At 51.1% G+C, this 16,350-nt stretch overlaps 1 protein-coding gene across 2 annotated transcripts in view; it reads right to left on the bottom strand.

The window, feature by feature from the left end:
• Positions 1-1,235: 1,235 nt before the first annotated feature.
• ADAMTSL5 (ADAMTS like 5) overlaps positions 1,236-16,350 on the bottom strand; it is a 287,008-nt gene continuing 271,893 nt past the window's right edge. For both annotated transcript variants that reach the window (XM_078668537.1, XM_078668538.1), the window contains one exon: positions 1,236-2,732. In XM_078668537.1, the coding sequence (XP_078524663.1) occupies positions 2,670-2,732 (63 nt within the window). In that variant the 3' untranslated portion in view covers positions 1,236-2,669. The remainder of the gene's footprint in view (positions 2,733-16,350) is intronic.

The following is a 16,350-nucleotide window of genomic DNA, read 5'->3' as shown; positions in this document are numbered from 1 at the left end:
CACCTCGTGTTCATCAGCCCGGTTGGGATCAAGCTGGCTGATGCATCAAAGTTATGTTTTGCGTGTCCTTAATTGCGAATTTTAAGGAATCGCTATTAAAGACTTGCAAAACGGGATTCATGTAGGAATCACAATGTTATTAGCGATTCCTAAACATTCCTTATTAGCGATTCGGTAATAGCTAATCGCTAATAAGGAATGGCTTTCCCATTCATTCCTATGGGCCTAAAGGCCCTTAGGAATGAATGGGGAGTCATTCCTCATTTGCGATTAGCTATTACCGAATCGCTAATGTTCCGCTATTTCAAGGGTGCCAGGGTGTCCGAAGGACACCCTGTTGCACCCCTGAAATGGACCTGTGCACAAATGTTACACACACACATGCCCTAAGGGCATGTGTGTGCGCAACATGTAACTTTGAAAAATTCACAAAAGTGCATTTTTCAAAGTTTTAGCAAATTACCACGAAGTTCAACTTCATGGTCATTTGCTCCCCCTATTAGCGAATTCGCTATTTTTTTGGGTTTCATGCATTGCATTTAAGGAATCTTATTTTGGGATTCCTTAAATGCAAGAGCAATTTAAGGAATCGCTATTTAGAGATTCCTTAAATTGCGATTTCTGCATTTGGGATGATGCATCCCAAATGCAAAAATACCGGGAGCAAACGGCCAGATTCTGAGAATCTGGGCGCTTGCTCCCGGTATTTTCTTTGATGCATCTGCCTGAAGGTGTGGGTTCAGTCACTTGGAGGTCCTGGGCCTCGCAAGGGCGGTCTTGAAAAGCTCCGATCCACAAGCACAACATTCATTACAGCCTCACGCCTCGGTCAGGCAAGTTGGTTCCAAAATGGATTTGGCATAGTTGACTTTCCTGGAGGTGGCTACAGACACTCACATTGAGAGCCCAATCAGGTTTATGAGGAATGGATATGTAAAGACATGGCCTCAGCCCTCTGTACTTCTGGCCTGCCGCCATGATCTTGGTGTTCTTTTCTTAAAGTTACAACAGAAATAGTTTTCTCCGTTAATAATTAGGAGCCAGACGTGGCTCTTTATGCATGGAAGCCAACGTTCTGGGCACTTCATCGGTTGGTATAGTTGGTATAGTTGTGCAGTGTCTCCAAGTTAATCTGTGCGCAAGTTGTATTATGAAGTACTTGTACTACATCTGGGCACACTGAGAAGGGGCCGCCCGCCCGCTCGGGCCACAAGGATGAGGGCACAACCAGGGTTAAAAAAGAAACATTTTTATTTAATAATATACCACACAACCAAGCAAAGAAATGCAAACTTTTTACACATGAAAATCTAACTTTCCTGCGCAGGACTGAAGTGAACGGTACAATTCCAGCTGGGAAGACCCCTAAGAAGGCAGTCACCAAATACATTCATGCCAGTGTTCAGCCTGGTTTCGGGGAACATTCCCCAGGGCCTCCCTGTACATGGTGCAAGGAAATCACCCCTCCGCAACTGCAGCACACAGTAAAAGACCCCTCACCTTAAAACAACAAAAAAAGCAGGTTTGGGCTTTTCCTTGGACTCTTTGCTCTGTTACAGAAGCCATTGCTCCAGGAATGCCCTAGAAGAAGGGGGAAGAGTCCATTGTTGCTTGGAGTTGGCATCAACTGCGCACAAGGATTGCGTATTGACGCTGGGGACAAGACAGCTGGATCAAGGGGGCGTGGACCCTTGCCATGGCCTAGCTCCTCCATCCCATGGCTTCTGTGATGGTGCACGGCCTTCCCATCCAACAGGGGTAGGGCCTCACTCACACTCTGGGCACCATCTCTAGAGGAGGTTTGCTCTGTTCCCACTCACCTGTGATATCACTACTCTCTCACACCAACCTGCAGCATAATGTACCAGACCACCCATCGCCAGAGAGGGAAACCCCTTTTGTTGCACCACAGCCATCATCAGAAAAACAGCAACCTGACCCGTCACAGTAGGCATGACCCATTCCTCCAGGCACAATCCTATGAGGTGAAGGGTTTTGTCCCAGCACCATGGGGAAAATTTCCCTCCTGACAAATCTCAAGTTTGCAGCACTGGTGCCCCGACAGCTTCTCGCTGGCTCATCACAGCGTTTGAGTTTTCACTGGAGTCTCATGGCATTCACACGGTGATCCGGCGGCACCCCAGCGGAAGAGGTTCCACACTAATCTTGCAAGTAGGGCATCCTCCCACACACCTTTCCCCATCATGGACCTTCCGGGATCTTGTAGATGAAGTATCTCCCCTGCCCAACTCATTGCCTTGCAAGTGGGAAACAAAAAACAGATTGGACCTCCTCCATCATTGCCATAGAAGAAGCCCCATTCTCCGAAAGAATGGGGGCCACCATCAGACGATAGATGTGAAAGAATTCTTTGGGTAGAGGATGCCCACCAGGTCCCCGCTGAGACGATGCTTCGAGTTCCAAAGGTACATTGTACTAGTAAGCAATCAACAGTAGAAGCTGGTTCTAGAGTAGCAAGGGTGTATCGTACCACTGGGAAGTCCTTTGGAACAAGTGGTTAGAGTCATACAGGGATGTCGAACCACCGGGCACAGCCCAGAAGAAGTCAGCTCTAGAGTTCCAGGGGTGGTCCTGGTTAAAGAATGTCTTTATTTGGAGAAGTTTGGACTTGCTGCAGAACTTTATCATCATTCCGTTGGAGCAGCCAATCAAAATTCAGCGAGCAACTCTCCACAGTGAAATCGTTGTGATATTTCAGTGCGAACATCATCCTGAAAGAGGACAAAAGTAAGACTTGGTTATCAAATAGAGCACAGCACAATCGTAGATTAGCACGAAGAACTGAGAATCATGAAAAAAAGAATAAGAGAGAACAATACAAAGTTACATATGTCTAAAGAGTGTCTCTTTCCTCATGTACAGATAGTCCCTCATTATCAATAGACTAATTTTCCCCCCTCTCAACACAGAGTCCTACACAGAATCTTCCAGCCCTGAGGAAGACCTTCTGAAAATCATCACGGTCCCTTCACGAAGGTCGAAACGCATCGGCACCCCCCTCACTGAGGCCAAGTGTTTCCCTGTGTGGAACTACACAGATACTAGAAGATTTCTCACTAAGCTGACTTGAGACAGCTTTTTCTTGAACTTTAACAGGCTCTCCCTGACCTCATCACTTTGGACCTAAGAATGACCACAGTATCGAAGGCGTACAAATTAACAAGACCCGATACTTTACAAATTTAGTAGGACTATCAAAAATGTATGCAATGCATGTCCTGTTTTGCGGTCACTGTATATAGAGCTTTATGTAAATTGTCTGCTGAAAAAGTCACGTTTGTATATTAGTGTTTCTGTCAAAAAAAGAAAACCAAAGAAAGAAAAGACAAACAAGTACACCCTTTTGCTAAATTTAACTTGGAGTTTTGGTTTTTAAACTAATGACAGCATGATGGCTTCAATGTAAAGGTACCAAACGTTGATTAATGTAAAGGTACCAAACGTTGATTAATTCAAAGCTACCTGCAGGCGAAATCAAATGACCTGGGGTAAAAAAGAATAGAGCATTGATGGTCCAAGAGGTACACGCTTGTTGTCTTGTTTAACCGATTCCAGCCTCTTGGTCCTTAACAGAGTCACTCCCCTTTCTTTGAAACGCATCACTCTCAGTGAAGCAGAGTTCATAGACCGGTACCCTCTCTCAGTGAAGGCAGAGTTCATAGACCGGTACCCTCTCTCAGTGAAGGCAGAGTTCGTAGACCGGTACCCTCTCTCAGTGAAGGCAGAGTTCATAGACCGGTACCCTCTCTCAGTGAAGGCAGAGTTCATAGACCTGTACCCTCTCTCAGTGAAGGCAGAGTCCATAGACCGGTACCCTCTCTCAGTGAAGGCAGAGTCCATAGACCGGTACCCTCTCTCAGTGAAGGCAGAGTTCATAGACCGGTACCCTCTCTCAGTGAAGGCAGAGTTCATAGACCTGTACCCTCTCTCAGTGAAGGCAGAGTTCATAGACCTGTACCCTATCTCAGTGAAGGCAGAGTTCATAGACCGGTACCCTCTCTCAGTGAAGGCAGAGTTCATAGACCGGTACCCTCTCTCAGTGAAGGCAGAGTTCATAGACCGGGACCCTCTCTCAGTGAAGGCAGAGTTCATAGACCGGTACCCTCTCTCATTGAAGGCAGAGTTCATAGACCTGTACCCTCTCTCAGTGAAGGCAGAGTTCATAGACCGGTACCCTCTCTCATTGAAGGCAGAGTTCATAGACCTGTACCCTCTCTCAGTGAAGCAGAGTTCATAGACCGGTACCCTCTCTCAGTGAAGGCAGAGTCCATAGACCGGTACCCTCTCTCAGTGAGGCAGAGTTCATAGACCGGTACCCTCTCTCATTGAAGGCAGAGTTCATAGACCGGTACCCTCTCTCAGTGAAGGCAGAGTCCATAGACCGGTACCCTCTCTCAGTGAAGGCAGAGTTCATAGACCGGTACCCTCTCTCGGTGAAGGCAGAGCTCATAGACCGGTACCCTCTCTCGGTGAAGGCAGAGCTCATAGACCGGTACCCTCTCTCAGTGAAGGCAGAGTTCATAGACCGGTACCCTCTCTCATTGAAGGCAGAGTTCATAGACCGGTACCCTCTCTCAGTGAAGGCAGAGTTCATAGACCGGTACCCTCTCTCATTGAAGGCAGAGTTCATAGACCGGTACCCTCTCTCAGTGAGGCAGAGTTCATAGACCGGTACCCTCTCTCATTGAAGGCAGAGTTCATAGACCGGTACCCTCTCTCAGTGAAGGCAGAGTTCATAGACCGGTACCCTCTCTCAGTGAAGGCAGAGTTCATAGACCGGTACCCTCTCTCAGTGAAGGCAGAGTTCATAGACCGGTACCCTCTCTCAGTGAAGGCAGAGTTCATAGACCGGTACCCTCTCTCAGTGAAGGCAGAGTTCGTAGACCGGTACCCTCTCTCAGTGAAGGCAGAGTCCATAGACCGGTGCCCTCTCTCAGTGAAGGCAGAGTTCATAGACCGGTACCCTCTCTCAGTGAAGGCAGAGTCCATAGACCGGTACCCTCTCTCAGTGAAGGCAGAGTCCATAGACCGGTACCCTCTCTCAGTGAAGGCAGAGTCCATAGACCGGTACCCTCTCTCAGTGAAGGCAGAGTTCATAGACCGGTACCCTCTCTCAGTGAAGGCAGAGTCCATAGACCGGTACCCTCTCTCAGTGAAGGCAGAGTCCATAGACCAGTACCCTCTCTCAGTGAAGGCAGAGTCCATAGACCGGTACCCTCTCTCAGTGAAGGCAGAGTTCATAGACCGGTGCCCTCTCTCTGTGAGGCAGAGTCCATAGACCGGTACCCTCTCTCAGTGAAGGCAGAGTCCATAGACCGGTACCCTCTCTCAGTGAAGGCAGAGTTCATAGACCGGTGCCCTCTCTCAGTGAAGGCAGAGTTCATAGACCGGTACCCTCTCTCAGTGAGGCAGAGTTCATAGACCGGTACCCTCTCTCATTGAAGGCAGAGTTCATAGACCGGTACCCTCCCTCAGTGAAGGCAGAGTTCATAGACCGGTGCCCTCTCTCAGTGAAGGCAGAGTTCATAGACCGGTGCCCTCTCTCAGTGAAGGCAGAGTTCATAGACCGGTGCCCTCTCTCAGTGAAGGCAGAGTTCATAGACCGGTGCCCTCTCTCAGTGAAGGCAGAGTTCATAGACCGGTGCCCTCTCTCAGTGAAGGCAGAGTTCATAGACCGGTACCCTCTCTCAGTGAAGGCAGAGTCCATAGACCGGTACCCTCTCTCAGTGAAGGCAGAGTCCATAGACCAGTACCCTCTCTCAGTGAAGGCAGAGTTCATAGACCGGTACCCTCTCTCAGTGAGGCAGAGTTCATAGACCGGTACCCTCTCTCATTGAAGGCAGAGTTCATAGACTGGTACCCTCTCTCAGTGAGGCAGAGTTCATAGACCGGTACCCTCTGTCAGTGAAGGCAGAGTTCATAGACCGGTACCCTCTCTCAGTGAAGGCAGAGTCCATAGACCAGTACCCTCTCTCATTGAAGGCAGAGTTCATAGACCGGTACCCTCTCTCAGTGAAGGCAGAGTTCATAGACCGGTACCCTCTCTCAGTGAAGGCAGAGTTCATAGACCGGTGCCCTCTCTCAGTGAAGGCAGAGTCCATAGACCGGTACCCTCTCTCAGTGAAGGCAGAGTTCATAGGCTGGTACCCTCTCTCAGTGAAGGCAGAGTTCATAGACCGGTACCCTCTCTCAGTGAAGGCAGAGTCCATAGACCGGTACCCTCTCTCAGTGAAGGCAGAGTCCATAGACCGGTACCCTCTCTCAGTGAAGGCAGAGTTCATAGACCGGTACCCTCTCTCAGTGAAGGCAGAGTTCATAGACCGGTACCCTCTCTCAGTGAAGGCAGAGTTCATAGACCGGTGCCCTCTCTCAGTGAAGGCAGAGTTCATAGACCGGTACCCTCTCTCAGTGAGACAGAGTTCATAGACCGGTACCCTCTCTCAGTGAAGGCAGAGTTCATAGACCGGTACCCTCTCTCAGTGAGGCAGAGCTCATAGACCGGTACCCTCTCTCAGTGAAGGCAGAGTTCATAGACCGGTACCCTCTCTCAGTGAAGGCAGAGTTCATAGACCGGTACCCTCTCTCAGTGAAGGCAGAGCTCATAGACCGGTGCCCTCTCTCAGTGAAGCAGAGTTCATAGACCGGTACCCTCTCTCAGTGAAGGCAGAGTCCATAGACCGGTACCCTCTCTCAGTGAAGGCAGAGTCCATAGACCGGTACCCTCTCTCAGTGAAGGCAGAGTTCATAGACCGGTACCCTCTCTCAGTGAAGGCAGAGCTCATAGACCGGTACCCTCTCTCAGTGAAGGCAGAGTTCATAGACCGGTGCCCTCTCTCAGTGAAGGCAGAGTTCATAGACCGGTACCCTCTCTCAGTGAAGGCAGAGTTTATAGACCGGTACCCTCTCTCAGTGAAGGCCGAGTTCATAGACCGGTACCCTCTCTCAGTGAAGGCAGAGTTCATAGACCGGTACCCTCTCTCTGTGAGGCAGAGTTCATAGACCGGTACCCTCTCTCAGTGAAGCAGAGTCCATAGACCGGTACCCTCTCTCAGTGAGGCAGAGTTCATAGACCAGTACCCTCTCTCTGTGAGGCAGAGTTCATAGACCGGTACCCTCTCTCAGTGAAGGCAGAGTTCATAGACCGGTACCCTCTCTCAGTGAAGGCAGAGTTCATAGACCGGTACCCTCTCTCAGTGAAGGCAGAGTTCATAGACCGGTGCCCTCTCTCAGTGAAGGCAGAGTTCATAGACCGGTACCCTCTCTCAGTGAGACAGAGTTCATAGACCGGTACCCTCTCTCAGTGAAGGCAGAGTTCATAGACCGGTACCCTCTCTCAGTGAGGCAGAGCTCATAGACCGGTACCCTCTCTCAGTGAAGGCAGAGTTCATAGACCGGTGCCCTCTCTCAGTGAAGGCAGAGTTCATAGACCGGTACCCTCTCTCAGTGAGGCAGAGTTCATAGACCGGTACCCTCTCTCATTGAAGGCAGAGTTCATAGACCGGTACCCTCCCTCAGTGAAGGCAGAGTTCATAGACCGGTGCCCTCTCTCAGTGAAGGCAGAGTTCATAGACCGGTGCCCTCTCTCAGTGAAGGCAGAGTTCATAGACCGGTGCCCTCTCTCAGTGAAGGCAGAGTTCATAGACCGGTGCCCTCTCTCAGTGAAGGCAGAGTTCATAGACCGGTGCCCTCTCTCAGTGAAGGCAGAGTTCATAGACCGGTACCCTCTCTCAGTGAAGGCAGAGTCCATAGACCGGTACCCTCTCTCAGTGAAGGCAGAGTCCATAGACCAGTACCCTCTCTCAGTGAAGGCAGAGTTCATAGACCGGTACCCTCTCTCAGTGAGGCAGAGTTCATAGACCGGTACCCTCTCTCATTGAAGGCAGAGTTCATAGACTGGTACCCTCTCTCAGTGAGGCAGAGTTCATAGACCGGTACCCTCTGTCAGTGAAGGCAGAGTTCATAGACCGGTACCCTCTCTCAGTGAAGGCAGAGTCCATAGACCAGTACCCTCTCTCATTGAAGGCAGAGTTCATAGACCGGTACCCTCTCTCAGTGAAGGCAGAGTTCATAGACCGGTACCCTCTCTCAGTGAAGGCAGAGTTCATAGACCGGTGCCCTCTCTCAGTGAAGGCAGAGTCCATAGACCGGTACCCTCTCTCAGTGAAGGCAGAGTTCATAGGCTGGTACCCTCTCTCAGTGAAGGCAGAGTTCATAGACCGGTACCCTCTCTCAGTGAAGGCAGAGTCCATAGACCGGTACCCTCTCTCAGTGAAGGCAGAGTCCATAGACCGGTACCCTCTCTCAGTGAAGGCAGAGTTCATAGACCGGTACCCTCTCTCAGTGAAGGCAGAGTTCATAGACCGGTACCCTCTCTCAGTGAAGGCAGAGTTCATAGACCGGTGCCCTCTCTCAGTGAAGGCAGAGTTCATAGACCGGTACCCTCTCTCAGTGAGACAGAGTTCATAGACCGGTACCCTCTCTCAGTGAAGGCAGAGTTCATAGACCGGTACCCTCTCTCAGTGAGGCAGAGCTCATAGACCGGTACCCTCTCTCAGTGAAGGCAGAGTTCATAGACCGGTACCCTCTCTCAGTGAAGGCAGAGTTCATAGACCGGTACCCTCTCTCAGTGAAGGCAGAGCTCATAGACCGGTGCCCTCTCTCAGTGAAGCAGAGTTCATAGACCGGTACCCTCTCTCAGTGAAGGCAGAGTCCATAGACCGGTACCCTCTCTCAGTGAAGGCAGAGTCCATAGACCGGTACCCTCTCTCAGTGAAGGCAGAGTTCATAGACCGGTACCCTCTCTCAGTGAAGGCAGAGCTCATAGACCGGTACCCTCTCTCAGTGAAGGCAGAGTTCATAGACCGGTGCCCTCTCTCAGTGAAGGCAGAGTTCATAGACCGGTACCCTCTCTCAGTGAAGGCAGAGTTTATAGACCGGTACCCTCTCTCAGTGAAGGCCGAGTTCATAGACCGGTACCCTCTCTCAGTGAAGGCAGAGTTCATAGACCGGTACCCTCTCTCTGTGAGGCAGAGTTCATAGACCGGTACCCTCTCTCAGTGAAGCAGAGTCCATAGACCGGTACCCTCTCTCAGTGAGGCAGAGTTCATAGACCAGTACCCTCTCTCTGTGAGGCAGAGTTCATAGACCGGTACCCTCTCTCAGTGAAGGCAGAGTTCATAGACCGGTACCCTCTCTCAGTGAAGGCAGAGTTCATAGACCGGTACCCTCTCTCAGTGAAGGCAGAGTTCATAGACCGGTACCCTCTCTCAGTGAAGGCAGAGTTCATAGACCGGTACCCTCTCTCAGTGAAGCAGAGTTCATAGACTGGTACCCTCTCTCAGTGAAGGCAGAGTCCATAGACCGGTACCCTCTCTGTGAGGCAGAGTTCATAGACCGGTACCCTCTCTCTGTGAGGCAGAGTTCATAGACCGGTGCCCTCTCTCAGTGAAGGCAGAGTTCATAGACCGGTGCCCTCTCTCAGTGAAGGCAGAGTTCATAGACCGGTACCCTCTCTCAGTGAAGGCAGAGTTCATAGACCGGTACCCTCTCTCAGTGAAGGCAGAGTTCATAGACCGGTACCCTCTCTCAGTGAAGGCAGAGTTCATAGACCGGTACCCTCTCTCAGTGAAGCAGAGTTCATAGACCGGTACCCTCTCTCAGTGAAGGCAGAGTTCATAGACCGGTACCCTCTCTCAGTGAAGGCAGAGTCCATAGACCGGTACCCTCTCTCAGTGAAGGCAGAGTTCATAGACCGATACCCTCTCTCAGTGAAGGCAGAGCTCATAGACTGGTACCCTCTCTCAGTGAAGGCAGAGTCCATAGACCGGTAACCTCTCTCAGTGAAGCAGAGTTCATAGACTGGTACCCTCTCTCAGTGAAGGCAGAGTTCATAGACCGGTACCCTCTCTCAGTGAAGGCAGAGTCCATAGACCGGTACCCTCTCTCAGTGAAGGCAGAGTCCATAGACCGGTACCCTCTCTCATTGAAGGCAGAGTTCATAGACTGGTACCCTCTCTCAGTGAAGGCAGAGTTCATAGACCGGTACCCTCTCTCAGTGAAGCAGAGTTCATAGACTGGTACCCTCTCTCAGTAAAGGCAGAGTTCATAGACCGGTACCCTCTCTCAGTGAAGGCAGAGTCCATAGACCGGTACCCTCTCTCAGTGAAGGCAGAGTTCATAGACCGGTGCCCTCTCTCAGTGAAGGCAGAGTCCATAGACCGGTACCCTCTCTCAGTGAAGGCAGAGCTCATAGACCGGTACCCTCTCTCAGTGAAGGCAGAGTCCATAGACCGGTACCCTCTCTCAGTGAAGGCAGAGTTCATAGACCGGTACCCTCTCTCAGTGAAGGCAGAGTCCATAGACCGGTACCCTCTCTGTGAGGCAGAGTTCATAGACCGGTACCCTCTCTCTGTGAGGCAGAGTTCATAGACCGGTGCCCTCTCTCAGTGAAGGCAGAGTTCATAGACCGGTGCCCTCTCTCAGTGAAGGCAGAGTTCATAGACCGGTACCCTCTCAGTGAAGGCAGAGTTCATAGACCGGTACCCTCTCTCAGTGAAGGCAGAGTTCATAGACCGGTGCCCTCTCTCAGTGAAGGCAGAGTCCATAGACCGGTACCCTCTCTCAGTGAAGGCAGAGTTCATAGACCGGTACCCTCTCTCAGTGAAGGCAGAGTCCATAGACCGGTGCCCTCTCTCAGTGAAGGCAGAGTCCATAGACCGGTACCCTCTCTCAGTGAGGCAGAGTTCATAGACCGGTACCCTCTCTCAGTGAAGCAGAGTTCATAGACCTGTACCCTCTCTTAGTGAAGGCAGAGTTCATAGACCGGTGCCCTCTCTCTGTGAGGCAGAGCTCATAGACCGGTACCCTCTCTCAGTGAAGGCAGAGTCCATAGACCGGTGCCCTCTCTCAGTGAAGGCAGAGTCCATAGACCGGTACCCTCTCTCAGTGAGGCAGAGTTCATAGACCGGTACCCTCTCTCAGTGAAGCAGAGTTCATAGACCTGTACCCTCTCTCAGTGAAGGCAGAGTTCATAGACCGGTGCCCTCTCTCAGTGAAGCAGAGTTCATAGACTGGTACCCTCTCTCAGTGAAGGCAGAGTTCATAGACCGGTACCCTCTCTCAGTGAAGGCAGAGTTCATAGACCGGTGCCCTCTCTCAGTGAAGGCAGAGTTCATAGACCGGTACCCTCCCTCAGTGAAGGCAGAGTCCATAGACCGGTACCCTCTCTGTGAGGTAGAGTTCATAGACCGGTACCCTCTCTGTGAGGCAGAGTTCATAGACCGGTACCCTCTCTCAGTGAAGGCAGAGTTCATAGACCGGTACCCTCTCTCAGTGAAGGCAGAGTTCATAGACCGGTACCCTCTCTCAGTGAAGGCAGAGTTCATAGACCGGTGCCCTCTCTCAGTGAAGGCAGAGTTCATAGACCGGTGCCCTCTCTCAGTGAAGGCAGAGTTCATAGACCGGTACCCTCTCTCAGTGAAGGCAGAGTTCATAGACCGGTACCCTCTCTCAGTGAAGGCAGAGTTCATAGACCGGTACCCTCTCTCAGTGAAGGCAGAGCTCATAGACCGGTACCCTCTCTCAGTGAAGGCAGAGTTCATAGACCGGTACCCTCTCTCAGTGAAGGCAGAGTTCATAGACCGGTACCCTCTCTCAGTGAAGGCAGAGTTCATAGACCGGTACCCTCTCTCAGTGAAGGCAGAGTTCATAGACCGGTATCCTCTCTCAGTGAAGGCAGAGTTCATAGACCGGTGCCCTCTCTCAGTGAAGGCAGAGTTCATAGACCGGTACCCTCTCTCAGTGAAGGCAGAGTTCATAGACCGGTACCCTCTCTCAGTGAAGCAGAGTTCATAGACCGGTACCCTCTCTCAGTGAAGGCAGAGTTCATAGACCGGTACCCTCTCTCAGTGAAGGCAGAGTTCATAGACCGGTGCCCTCTCTCAGTGAAGGCAGAGTTCATAGACCGGTACCCTCCCTCAGTGAAGGCAGAGTCCATAGACCGGTACCCTCTCTGTGAGGTAGAGTTCATAGACCGGTACCCTCTCTGTGAGGCAGAGTTCATAGACCGGTACCCTCTCTCAGTGAAGGCAGAGTTCATAGACCGGTACCCTCTCTCAGTGAAGGCAGAGTTCATAGACCGGTACCCTCTCTCAGTGAAGGCAGAGTTCATAGACCGGTACCCTCTCTCAGTGAAGGCAGAGTTCATAGACCGGTACCCTCTCTCAGTGAAGGCAGAGTTCATAGACCGGTACCCTCTCTCAGTGAAGGCAGAGTCCATAGACCGGTACCCTCTCTCAGTGAAGGCAGAGTTCATAGACCGGTACCCTCTCTCAGTGAAGGCAGAGTTCATAGACCGGTACCCTCTCTCAGTGAAGGCAGAGCTCATAGACCGGTACCCTCTCTCAGTGAAGGCAGAGTTCGTAGACCGGTACCCTCTCTCAGTGAAGGCAGAGTCCATAGACCGGTGCCCTCTCTCAGTGAAGGCAGAGTTCATAGACCGGTACCCTCTCTCAGTGAAGGCAGAGTCCATAGACCGGTACCCTCTCTCAGTGAAGGCAGAGTCCATAGACCGGTACCCTCTCTCAGTGAAGGCAGAGTCCATAGACCGGTACCCTCTCTCAGTGAGGCAGAGTTCATAGACCGGTACCCTCCCTCAGTGAAGGCAGAGTTCATAGACCGGTACCCTCTCTCAGTGAAGGCAGAGTTCATAGACCAGTACCCTCTCTCAGTGAAGGCAGAGTCCATAGACCGGTACCCTCTCTCAGTGAAGGCAGAGTCCATAGACCAGTACCCTCTCTCAGTGAAGGCAGAGTCCATAGACCGGTACCCTCTCTCAGTGAAGGCAGAGTTCATAGACCGGTGCCCTCTCTCTGTGAGGCAGAGTCCATAGACCGGTACCCTCTCTCAGTGAAGGCAGAGTCCATAGACCGGTACCCTCTCTCAGTGAAGGCAGAGTTCATAGACCGGTGCCCTCTCTCAGTGAAGGCAGAGTTCATAGACCGGTACCCTCTCTCAGTGAGGCAGAGTTCATAGACCGGTACCCTCTCTCATTGAAGGCAGAGTTCATAGACTGGTACCCTCTCTCAGTGAGGCAGAGTTCATAGACCGGTACCCTCTGTCAGTGAAGGCAGAGTTCATAGACCGGTACCCTCTCTCAGTGAAGGCAGAGTCCATAGACCAGTACCCTCTCTCATTGAAGGCAGAGTTCATAGACCGGTACCCTCTCTCAGTGAAGGCAGAGTTCATAGACCGGTGCCCTCTCTCAGTGAAGGCAGAGTTCATAGACCGGTACCCTCTCTCAGTGAGACAGAGTTCATAGACCGGTACCCTCTCTCAGTGAAGGCAGAGTTCATAGACCGGTACCCTCTCTCAGTGAGGCAGAGCTCATAGACCGGTACCCTCTCTCAGTGAAGGCAGAGTTCATAGACCGGTACCCTCTCTCAGTGAAGGCAGAGTTCATAGACCGGTACCCTCTCTCAGTGAAGGCAGAGCTCATAGACCGGTGCCCTCTCTCAGTGAAGCAGAGTTCATAGACCGGTACCCTCTCTCAGTGAAGGCAGAGTCCATAGACCGGTACCCTCTCTCAGTGAAGGCAGAGTTCATAGACCGGTACCCTCTCTCAGTGAGGCAGAGCTCATAGACCGGTACCCTCTCTCAGTGAAGGCAGAGTTCATAGACCGGTACCCTCTCTCAGTGAAGGCAGAGCTCATAGACCGGTACCCTCTCTCAGTGAAGGCAGAGTTCATAGACCGGTGCCCTCTCTCAGTGAAGGCAGAGTTCATAGACCGGTACCCTCTCTCAGTGAAGGCAGAGTTCATAGACCGGTGCCCTCTCTCAGTGAAGGCAGAGTTCATAGACCGGTACCCTCTCTCAGTGAAGGCAGAGTTCATAGACCGGTACCCTCTCTCAGTGAAGCAGAGTTCATAGACCGGTACCCTCTCTCAGTGAAGGCAGAGTTCATAGACCGGTACCCTCTCTCAGTGAAGGCAGAGTTCATAGACCGGTGCCCTCTCTCAGTGAAGGCAGAGTTCATAGACCGGTACCCTCCCTCAGTGAAGGCAGAGTCCATAGACCGGTACCCTCTCTGTGAGGTAGAGTTCATAGACCGGTACCCTCTCTGTGAGGCAGAGTTCATAGACCGGTACCCTCTCTCAGTGAAGGCAGAGTTCATAGACCGGTACCCTCTCTCAGTGAAGGCAGAGTTCATAGACCGGTACCCTCTCTCAGTGAAGGCAGAGTTCATAGACCGGTACCCTCTCTCAGTGAAGGCAGAGTTCATAGACCGGTACCCTCTCTCAGTGAAGGCAGAGTTCATAGACCGGTACCCTCTCTCAGTGAAGGCAGAGTTCATAGACCGGTGCCCTCTCTCAGTGAAGGCAGAGTTCATAGACCGGTACCCTCTCTCAGTGAAGGCAGAGCTCATAGACCGGTACCCTCTCTCAGTGAAGGCAGAGTTCATAGACCGGTACCCTCTCTCAGTGAAGGCAGAGCTCATAGACCGGTACCCTCTCTCAGTGAAGGCAGAGTTCATAGACCGGTACCCTCTCTCAGTGAAGGCAGAGTTCATAAACCGGTACCCTCCCTCAGTGAAGGCAGAGTCCATAGACCGGTGCCCTCTCTCAGTGAAGGCAGAGTCCATAGACCGGGACCCTCTGTGGGTACAGAATGCAAGGATGTGTCAATGTTTATCTTTATGATGGAGAAGGAACATATTAAACTTCACTTCTAGGTTTCACTAGCATTACCACACTCACTGCCTGCAGCAAGCACAAACTCCTGCTGTTCTGCATCCCTCAGAGAGCATGCCTTAGGAAGGTGAACGCTGCACGATTTAAAACCTGGGCACTTTAGTTTACTCTCCACTTCCTAAATGGGGACACTAATTGAGTTTGGTGCCCGGGGCTATTGTCTGTTTCAGTCCCCTCCAGCTTTTAGCAAGGAGTGAAGCTTTGTTTTGGTGTGTTTTGTTTTCATGTGGTCTGTCTTTTCATCCTTTCTCTCTGTTCCTGAATGAGTGTGCCTTTCTTGTGAGCATAAACTTAAGAGGTCACAAAACAGAGGCAGTAAACACTATTCGTTGGAAATCTAACTTAACGGTTCTCACCTAGATGAGGGGTGCACAGACTTCCTCTAGTCTCACACTGCCAACAGCCAGCTGAGTCAAAGGGGATCCTGTCTGTATCACATTCTGCTAAAGACAACCCTGGAGAGGCACTGCCAGGGCCCAAAGGGTATGTGCACGGATGCAGCCTTGTGGAGACATACCGCTGAAGCAATCCAGGAAACAAAACATAGCCAAGTACACACCAGAGGCATTGAAAGGTGCATGCGTGACAAATAGCCAGCCGGAGTTGTGTTGCAAAGTAACGTTTCCACATGCTACTTACTTGTAGACAGACTTCAGCATTAGATAAGGGATTTGAAAAGAAGTCAGATAGAAGTGAAAAAGTACAAATAATGGATAGAAAATGGAAACTTGATGTTGGAGGACGATCTTGTAAACTGGTACAATGTCTTAACTCCAAGAGCTCCCAAGCCTGAGGAAATATTTCAATATCAAGATCCAAACAGAACAGGGTCTACACATTAAGGAAAATGGGGCAGATCATCAAATTCCAAAGTTCTGAAAGGAAAACATGGCCGATTTAAGTTACTAGAAAAAAGAAACCTATTTTTTACATTTATATTGTGCACCATTCGGAGAAGTCCTCTCCAGTGGATTGTTTGATCATAAACAGATTGCGCCTGAAGTCCCAGCTATACAGTGTGAGATAGCGCCATCCACAGGGCATGGACTGGGATGCACCCATCATCTCTGCCCACATACTTGAAGTGGGGGCATGGGTGGCTGTTGGCATGTTGCTTTAGCAGTCAGGTTCCTAGCAGAGCTAGTGTGCTCTCCAGCCATCCCCAAGCTTAGCATCTTTAAGTTGATGCTTCTTTTAAATGGCAGCTGGTTGGGCGTTTAGGACCGGCACAAGGTCGGTTCTTAAGGCACAGAATGAACGTTGCTTGTGCTCGCCAGAAAGTCTTGAGACCATCGACTTGGTGCCTATGCGCACTGACTCTGAACAGCTGCTCAAAGTACCCGCCGCTGTAGTGTAGACATCTGGGACAACGAATAGCTAGGTCTTCTTGAGAGGTGCTATTGTATCAATGCACTCGTGTAAGTGCCACATACTCCAGTGTGCATGTGGGGGGCTCTTTGCAAATAAACCTATAGATTCCTAGTGGATGTGGTGGAGCATTGAGGCAGCGTGGTCAGGGTGTTTCCAGGATGCGGGCAGATGTCGCAGGTGGAGAATCTTAGTCGCAACTCTGAGTTTCAAG

Source organism: Lissotriton helveticus, chromosome 12 (assembly GCF_964261635.1).
Source record: "Lissotriton helveticus chromosome 12, aLisHel1.1, whole genome shotgun sequence".
Classification (NCBI taxonomy): Eukaryota; Metazoa; Chordata; class Amphibia; order Caudata; family Salamandridae; genus Lissotriton; species Lissotriton helveticus.
The sequence above is the reverse complement of the archived record's forward strand: the minus strand, read 5'-3'. Positions and strand labels throughout refer to the sequence as shown.